The following is a 9,711-nucleotide window of genomic DNA, read 5'->3' on the forward strand; positions in this document are numbered from 1 at the left end:
ATTTCAATTTATTTTGCTATTCAATTTTCAGATATACAATACTGACAACTACATTTATAATTTTACTCAATATTATAGCTACAATAAAACTTGCATACCTACAATGATTTATAGTCTAATAAATTCGTAGATCAAAATTATATGAGCTCAAAAGATAATAAAAAAAAGTCAGTTAAGAACTTTTTAAAGTGGTTAGGTGCCTTTTGTTAAATGCCTATTGAAACCATATAAAATACAATGCCAAAATCAGTTATTTCAGACTAGTATGCCATCAAACATTAAAATCGACTGCTGTTGTAGTTGTTAAGATAAGTACCTAGTTCTTATACAAATATAAATAAAACTTAACCACATTCAAAATATACTTATTTCGCTCATAAATATATTTTTATTGAAGTTAAGGTTTATTTATGGTTGTATAAAAAAAACCACAAGTGACTCTAATTAACAAGTAGTTTGTACTTTGGTAAAGTAAAGTTTTCAATCCCTGAGTTTGTATTTAATCCAAAAGTGCAAAAATTATGTTTTAATAACATAACAATCGTGAACCGTTTTTTTAAAAAACAATTTTCCAATGTTAAATTCTTGAAATACTTGAAAAAATAAGTTGGCACGTTCCACCTTATAATGCTCGTTTTCACTCTCAGGCTTACTGCTTTAATGAGCCCCTAAGCCGTATGCTAAGGGAATGCAACTGTATTGCCTTCGATTTTAATTTTGAAAGCGAATCTAAACTTCGCTTTTTGTGTCTGGGTCGTCACGGATAAATAACTGTTGCTATAAAATTGTAGTAAAAATATTCTTAAAATTATTGTTTTATTTTGTTATCATTCATGTACACTTTTTGACCGATTGAACTTTATTATAATTATAAAAAAAAAAAAAAATTCTACAAATCATAATAATATATATTATTTTTACTTTAAATAGTTAAACAGATCATATTATATTTTTGTTAAATCTTAGTGAACTTAGTGGGAAAATGCCATTTTTTTTTTCTCAAAATAAATAAGTGTTTTGCATTAAGTCGAACAGCCATAAGAACGGTTGGAATCATTTTCTTTCCATCAATCTTTGAATGACGTAAAAATGCTAATTACTCGAATAGTCTTTGAATAATATAGTTGCCATTAATATTATAAAGTACTCACTAATGCCTACTCGTTTTAGATAAAATTTGTAGATGTATTGATTTGTTGCTGAAAAAGTTGTTAATACTATAAAAGACACAAAGCTTTAAAGAATTGGAATTTTCATAGACTATTTGGTTGAGTATAAATTAAAAAAAAAAATTGTCTGTACAGTATTTCTACCTCGAAATTTGCTTGTTAATATTGCAATTAACAAAACTTAAGAATAATAGCATCAGCTATCGCTTATTTTTTTTTAAACCTAATTTTCAAAGTAACCTTCCATTTATTTTAAAAATCGGCCGGTTGAATATGTTTTTAATTTTAATTTTTCAGAAGGTTAGGTCAAAGGTCAATAACGAGTTTGAAGACATGGTAAAAACGTATTATAACAGGTTCTAATCGGCAAACAAATGTAAATTGTTTTTAATATATTTCTAAAATATCACTAATGATCAATGGCCATTCTCACCAGTTTGGCTCTGAGTCGATAATGCTCCAAGTTGCAAAAACATTAAACTCGGTTCGTAAAACAAATAAATATATATTTCATGGTTATATGTAATACAAATATGTTTTTTTTTATAATTAACAATATTGTTATTTTATGACCATTATTCTATGGATATACTATTAGGATAAACGTATACGAATTATAATTTATAAAACTATTTTTCAATTATCATTACTCTGCCAATTTCTGTAGTTGTCAAAGAAGCCACCCTCATATCTTTTATAATTTTGTCCAGATTTTCAATCGTTCCAGTTTCTGTAACGGCAAAGTCGAGCTCCCTCTTTGTACCTGAAAAATGCAAATGATCTGCCAACCGGGTCACAACATTTATGATCCGGGGTAAATCATTTTTCAACACTTGGTTTTCCAGAACTTCATAGACAACTCCAACAATAGGTTCGAGAGCCTCGGCAGCTTCTAAAAATAATTGGTCCGGACATTCCAAATGAAGCGTGGATTTCATAAAGCGTTGGAATGAGTTTAATACTTTTATCTGATCGTCTAAGACTACGTTTACGGCTTTCAAACGTTCGTGTCTGGTCGCATTGTTTAGCAGACTACTGACAATCATTGTCCGCAAGTAGTGGACAAACAGCAAAATAATGTCAGAAGTATTTTTGGCCATTACCATGGCAAGCGTTTCGGTGACTTCCACGTAAAACGCCATTACTTTGGTCGAGTCGACCTCGGGGGCCGTTTCTTTGTATCTCTGCTGAAGAGTTTTGCCACTTATCGGAGACAACAAGTTCTGAACGGTCACGGATTTTATCAGGCTCTTCCACTTTAGTTGGTCGGTGTTCAACCAGCCGCAGCCATAACTTTGCCTGTAGAAGTCTGTGTAGCTAACAATTTTCGTTTTAGCTTCGTCCAACAGATCTAAGTACGATTTTTGTGGTACGTCCTCAACGCCAGCCTGGAGCCGAGCCCTGTTCGTCTTCTTCTTGACCAAGTCCAATATTTTTGGTTTTTGAAAACCTGTTGTGCCGTACTGGGCTCGGTATACGAAGATCATGTCACTGAACAACAGGTACCTGTCAGACCAAACATTCGCGAAGGACATTAGTAAACGGAAGTTGCCACGACGGGGATAAAATACCATATGTGTATTATAATAGATTCTTAAAACTCTGTCCCAGTGATATTTCTATAGTTTTGTAATGGCTAACGTAAGCTGTGGGACGCATCACGTTAAATTTATAAAATTGTTATTAGTCATGTGTGAAAGTGAATTTCTGATGATTAATGAGAGACGCCTTATGGGACTTTCCCGATTAAAAGTAGAATAATGTGTTTATTAAAATTAACCGAAAACAAGATTTCACCAATCTTTGTGTATAATAGGCAATAGTGTTGGTATGTATTAGAATATTGGAATGATTATATTAAAGAATCTTCAAATTATTTTAATTAAAACATTATTTTTTATTTATGTTATTTGTAATTTTGTGATATTAATGTAAACCACTCTACCAACTTTTTGCTGCATTGAAATACTTAGAAATACCACCCGGTATTTTAAGTGAGATGTATAAGTGGTTCAAAATTTGGATAATGAAGGCATTGGAGTTATTTCAGAGTTAACAGGGTTTAAGTAACTACCTGTTTAGTGCTTGAGCGACGTTGGCTCCGTTGTCATACAGATGCTTCAGGCAAGCGTTTAGATTAAACACAGTCGATTGGATGTCTTCCAGAAATTTTTCCAAAGAAACAGTGAGGTCTCTTAACCGAATCATCTTGATAACCATGCTGGTGAACCATTCCAGCAGATTCGTCACTTCTTTGGCCACTTCTTCAAAGATCAAGTTAACCGCATGACGACGGTTGTTCTTGTTTTGGATTTCCATTACGTATATTCCATAGATATGTATAAAATTAGCATTTAACTTCGACCTTACATTTGCCATCAGAAAATCGGGGATTTTGAACAAGTCGTCCATCTTTTCGTCCACATCAACCGGACAGCACACAATCTTGCACAAACCGTCAGATAAAACAAACAGACCGGCTAAAATTATGGAAAATAAAAAAAAGAATTGTATAAACGACTTCATATTTTTTTCTTATAGCAAGTCAACTTATGGTAAGTATCGATTAAACTGTGGAGCAATCGCAGCAAAAACAAAATCTCAACATTCAGGTTGGTTTATTCAAGTGTGACCCAAAAAAAAACAAATTTTACCAAAGTCGCAAAAAAATACTTTTGTGTACTACATTGAAACACAATAATATAATAACAAAAACTGTTCTACAACTTTTATTTTTTTTATAACGCCCGTAAAAAGAATAACAAAATATGGTTTTAAAAACAATTATACTTACCAATAAAATGTTCATCTTGAAATGCTCCCAACCCTGAATTTTAGAACTTTAAGAAATGTTTACTTTATTTGTTTTAATGTTCAACGCTAGCGTATCCATCCCATATTCGAAGAGAGTTAAAAACAACCAGAGAATATCATTATCTAATAAAAAATGTCATTGTTAGCTTTAATACCTATTGAATGTATTGTACTGCAAAATATGAATTTGATAGATTGGAATTCTCCCATAAGTTTTTTTTTAAAAAGTTAGTACAGTGGGGTTGAAGGAAAGTAGGAACAGAGCATATCAGAACGGGAGAGGAGAAGTCACTTTGAAAATAGCCAGTACAGTGGGGTGGGGACTTGGGACAGAGTGGTGTCAGTGGATAGTGGTGACAGGGAAACGACGGTCTAAAATAATTATTATAACACAATGTAATAAAATCACTTTTGATGTTAGGATGTTCAGCCCAATACATTCCAAACCAAGCACAGTATAAACGAACACAGTAAGAAAGTATTAAAGTGAGGTGAAGTATTTACAAATAAGCGTAAAAGCGTTATTTGAAAGTGATTTTATCCGAGTAAGCCAAACAGTAAGACAGTGAGGTCGAGGCACAATGGAATCAAAGCATAGTGGGGACGGACAGGTCATAGGTCTAAAGGAATTAATCTAAATAAAAGTGATAAAATCACTTTAAAATACACGCTTTGATTTGAAAACACTGTATCTCAACATAATACTTTCTTACTGTGATGGTTGATACTGTGCTTGGATTGGACAACTAGTTTAAAAATACTAACTACTGATTTGCATTAAAGCATTTATCTGAAATTAATTTTATTATATATATTTTAATTTCTGTAAACCTGTTACCTCCCGTTCTGAGTATGTCCTGACCCTACTGTACGGACTTTGTATCTTTTATTCGATTATTTTATGAATATTATTTTGTCTTTTTTCTAGTAATTTTAACTTCTGTGCAAATCTGATGTACTTTTTGCCTGTATCTAATTTAAAAACCAATGGATTGAATTTTTTTTTTGTGGATGCGGCAAGGGACCTTAATGGTCCGTATTAATAGGCCAGAAGAAGGATTGATTTGTTTTACAACAAGTCTACAAATGAGTAATCATTTTATTTAGTTTGTGCTTTGGTGGGGGCGGGCTGTAAAATTGTAAAAAAACTCTAATATGTATATGTGAGTATGAAAAATTCAAATTACAGTGCATGATTTGGAGTTGAATACCACATTTGGATAACCCAAGGGTAAATAAATAAAAGGTGTTAATGCCAACAGCGGGAATGGTACCAATTTATTTTTATTTTGGTATGGCAGCGTTTTCAATCTCTGAATTTGTATTTAATCCAAATTTGCAAAAAATATTTTTTAACTTTTAAAAACATAACAATCGTGAACCGTTCCAATACATTTTAGGACTTGATTTTTCCTGTGTTGAATTATACAAGACATAATAATAATTGTGCGTTTAGCTTGGCCAAATTTTGATCAGCTCTTTGTACATTTTCTCAAATTTATTTTAATTTAAAGCGTTTTTGTCTATTGCAAATACGCTAAAATATAAAATAACTTGCCATATGTGCTTACCGTTTAATGTTTATACAGATTTTAAATGTTCTGCAGTGGTTCTTTCTATGAAATTTGATAACGCTGGCTTGGAAGTAAAACTAAAATATGAATACAAATTTCAAAGTTTTGAATAAAGTGTAATACATAATTTTAAAATCAGCTTATAAAAATGTATCGTTGCTTTATTGATTAAATAATATTGTATGATCAAAATTTGCTATTGATATAAAATACATCGTACAGATATATTTTGGGGATGTGGTTTATTTTAAAGTTTTTTATGAGCAATATTTCGGAAAAAAATAGTTTTAATAAATCGACCATGTCAATTAATTTACTGGATAACTTGTATAATCTTTAAAGTATTATTTTTAATTTAAATAATTTTCTCTATGAGTAACAGTCATTTTAAATTAATTTAGACCGAAAAGCTAGACAAATATCCACTACATAGGATGGTCCGATTTCAATTGTGTAAAGTGATTTAAGTTATTTGACTACTGTACTAAAGGGTTTTCCAATAGGAACGGGTCAATGTTGAAATGGAATAATACAAGCTGTGTGTGAGATATGGTTAGTCACTAGTATTTAACTGTTACTATAAAATTGTAGTAAAAATATTCTTAGAATTAATGTTTTATTTTGTTATCATTCATATACACTCTTTGACCGATTAGACTTAATTATTATTATAAAAAAAAAAAAAAAACTTTATAAACCATAATTATGTATAATATTTAATATCAAATAATTAATCATATTATATTATATTACAGTTAAATAATCAAAATTCTCTGAGTGAATTTAGTGGGAAAAGTCAATTATTTTCTAAATAAATAAGTATTTTGCGTTAAGTCGAACAGCTTAAAGAAGGATTGTAATCATTTTCTTTCCATAGATCTTTGAATGATGTGAAAATGCTAATAAAAACACTAATACTTACTCGAATAGACGTTGAATAATATAGTTGCCATTAATATTATAAAGTACTCACTAATGCCTTCTTATTTTAAATATTGGTAGATGTGTTGATTTGTAGACATATTTGCCGAAAAAGTTGTTAAGAATATAAAAGAAACAAAGCTTTGAAGAATTGAAATTTTCATAGATTATTTGGTTAAGTATACATTTTAAAAAAATAATTGTCTGTACAACATATCTAACTCGACATTTGCTTGTTAATATTGCATTTAACAAAACTTAAAAATAATAGCATCAGATATCGGTTATTTTTTTAAACTAACTTTCAAAAGTAACCCTTCATTTTTTTTAAAAACCGGCCGAAAGAATTTGTTTTTAATTTTAATTTTTCAAAAGGTTAGGTTAAAAGTCAAGAACGAGTTTGAAGACATGGTAAAAACGTATTATAACATCTGCAAACAAATGTATTTTGTTTTTAATAATTTTCTAAAATATAACTAATAATAATCAATGGCCGTTCTCACCAGTTTGGCTCTGAGTTAGGAAGATGCTCCAAGTTGGAAAAACTTTAAATTCGGTTCGTAAAACAAATAAATATATATTCTATGGTTATATGTAATACATATAATATGTTTTTTTTATAATTAACAATATTGTTATTTTATTACCATTAATTTATGGTTTTTCTATTAGGATAAACGTATACGAATTATAATTTATAAACCTATTTTTCAATTATTATTACTCTGCCCATTTCTGTTGTTGCCAAAGAAGCGACCCTCATGTCATTTATGATTTTTTCCAGTATTTCAGGCGTTTCAGTTTCAGTACGGGCAATTTCAAACTGCCCCTCTGTATCTGAAAAATGCACATGATCTGCGAAGAGGGTCACCAAATTTATGATCGTGAGTAAATCCCGTTCCAACACATGGTTTTCCAGACATTCAAAGACACATCCAACAATAGATTTGAGAGCCTCGGCAGTTTTAGATAATAATGGCTCCGGACATTCCAAATGAAGCGTGGATTTCATAAAGCGTTGGAATGAGTTTAAGATTTTTAACTGGTCGTCTAGGACTACGTTTACGGCTTTCAAACGTTCGTGTCTGATCGCATTGTTTCGCGAACCACTGACAATCATTATCCGCAAGTAGTCGACAAACAGCGGAATAATGTCAGAACTGTTTTTGACCAATACCATGGAAAGCGTTTCGGCGACTTCCACGTAAAACGCTAATACATTGGTCGAGTCCACCTCGGCTGCAATGTCTTTGTAACTCTGCTGAAGAGTTTTGCCACTTATCGGAGACAACAAGTTCTGGACGGTCACGGATTTTATCAAGCTCTTCCACTTTAGTTGGTCGGTGTACAACCAGCCACACTCATAACAATGATTGTAGAAATTTGTGTAGTTTAAAATTATCGTTTTTGCATCGGCTAATAAATCAAAGAACGACATTTGCGGTACGTCCTCATCACCGATCGTGATCCGTGTCTTCTTCTTGATCAAGTCCAATATTTTTTGATTTTGAAAATCGAGTCCAGGCGTCTCAGTATTGGTGTCAGTGAAGGTGTCGATGTCGTACTCAGCTCGGTATACGAAAATGATGTCACTGAGAAACAGGTACCTGTAAAAAATAACATTCGCAATGGACATTAGCAAATGGCAGATGTAACTAGGATAGCCGTTTAGTTGTTTTAAGCATATAAGTAGAATAATGTATTTTTTAAAACTAACCAAAAAAAGAGTTCGCTTATCTTTGTGTATAATAGGCAATAGTATTGGTATGTATTCGAATATTGTAATGATTATATAAATTAATCTACAAATTATTTTAATTAATACATTAATTGTTATTTATTTAAAATGTGCACCAATGTAGCAACAGTTATCTTTTTCTGGCATTGAAATTCTTAGGGATACCACCCGTTGATATAAAGAAAGATGTATAAGTGGTTCAAAATTTGGTTGAAGAAGGCAATGGAGTTATCTCAGAGTAACAATGGTCTAATTAAGTACCTGTCTAGAGCTTGAGCTACGTTGGCTCCGTTGTCATACAGATGCTTCAGGCAACCGTTTAGATTAAACACCGTCAATTGTATGTCGTTCAAAAGGTCTTCCAAAGACATAGAGTTGTCTCTAAACCGAATCATTTGGATCACCATGCCGGTGAACCAATTCAGCATTTTCGTCACTTCTTCGGCCACTTGTTCATAGATCAAGCTTACCGCACGATGACGGTTGTTCTGGTTTAGGATTTCCATTACGTGTATTCCATTGATATATATATGATTAGCAATTAACTTCGACTTTACTTTTTCCATAAGAAAATCTGGGATCTTTAACGATTCGTCCATATTTTCGTCCACGTCAACCGGACGGCACACAATCTTGCACAAACCGTCAGATAAAACAAACAGACCGGCTAAAATGATGGAAAATAATAAAAAGAATTGTATAAGCGACTTCATATTTTTTTTCTTTTAGCAAGTCAACTCTTAGTAAGTATCGATTAAACTGTGGAGTAATCGCAGCGAAACAAATTCTCAACATTCAGGTTGGTTTTTTCAAGTGTGACCCAAAAAAACAAATATCTATATAAATAAATTTTACCGTAGTCGCAAAAAAATACTATTGTGTATTACATTGAAACACAATACTATAATATCAAAAACTGTTCTACAGCTTTTGTTTTTTTTATAACGGCCGTAAACAGAACAACAAAATATGATTTTAGTAACAATTATACTTACCAATAAAATGTTCACCTCAAAACCCTTAAAAATTGATTATATAATATATATTTTAATTTCTGTAAGACCTGTTACCTCCCGTCCTTACTATGTCTTGACCCCACTGGACGGACTGTATCTTTTATTCGATTATTTTGACTACATTTTTTATCTTTTTTCTAGTAATTTTAACTTCTGTGCAAATCTACTGTACTTTTTGCCTGTACATAATATTTTGCATAGTTTGCAATTTTTAGTAAGGGGTGGGGGTTGTAATATTGTAAAAAAGCTCTGATATATGTAAAATTGTAAAAGTTAAATGACTGTGCGTGATTTGGTGTAGAATACCACATTTGTTTTGCGTATATTTGAATAACTCAAGGGTAAACGACGATTATTATTGGTTTTTGTATTACGTGGTGGAAAAAAATTGTAACTTCTTGAATTCTGTACCTGAAATTGTATTTTTTACCTAACAATTGTATCATATGCGCTTAAATATGTTGTTTTTGAATATACGT

At 31.4% G+C, this 9,711-nt stretch overlaps 2 protein-coding genes across 2 annotated transcripts; both read right to left on the reverse strand.

Moving 5' to 3' along the window:
• Positions 1-1,798: 1,798 nt before the first annotated feature.
• On the reverse strand, positions 1,799-3,711 carry LOC126839557 (uncharacterized). The gene is made up of 2 exons (XM_050574922.1): positions 3,244-3,711; positions 1,799-2,675 (listed from the first exon to the last, which is right to left on the reverse strand). The coding sequence occupies exons 1-2, from the start codon at positions 3,693-3,695 to the stop codon at positions 1,799-1,801; spliced, it is 1,329 nt and encodes a 442-aa protein (XP_050430879.1). The 5' UTR covers positions 3,696-3,711.
• A 3,470-nt stretch (positions 3,712-7,181) lies between these two features.
• LOC126839558 (uncharacterized) lies at positions 7,182-8,839 on the reverse strand. Its single transcript, XM_050574923.1, has 2 exons — positions 8,478-8,839; positions 7,182-8,085 (listed from the first exon to the last, which is right to left on the reverse strand). Exons 1-2 carry the CDS (start codon positions 8,813-8,815, stop codon positions 7,182-7,184), a joined length of 1,242 nt encoding a protein of 413 aa, XP_050430880.1. The 5' UTR covers positions 8,816-8,839.
• Between the last annotated feature and the right edge of the window lie 872 nt (positions 8,840-9,711).

This window comes from Adelges cooleyi, unplaced genomic scaffold (genome assembly GCF_023614345.1).
Source record: "Adelges cooleyi isolate 19-005CV unplaced genomic scaffold, UGA_ACOO_1.1 ACOO_flye_CR_arks_rails_tigmint_CR_PRNA_306, whole genome shotgun sequence".
Taxonomy (NCBI): domain Eukaryota; kingdom Metazoa; phylum Arthropoda; class Insecta; order Hemiptera; family Adelgidae; genus Adelges; species Adelges cooleyi.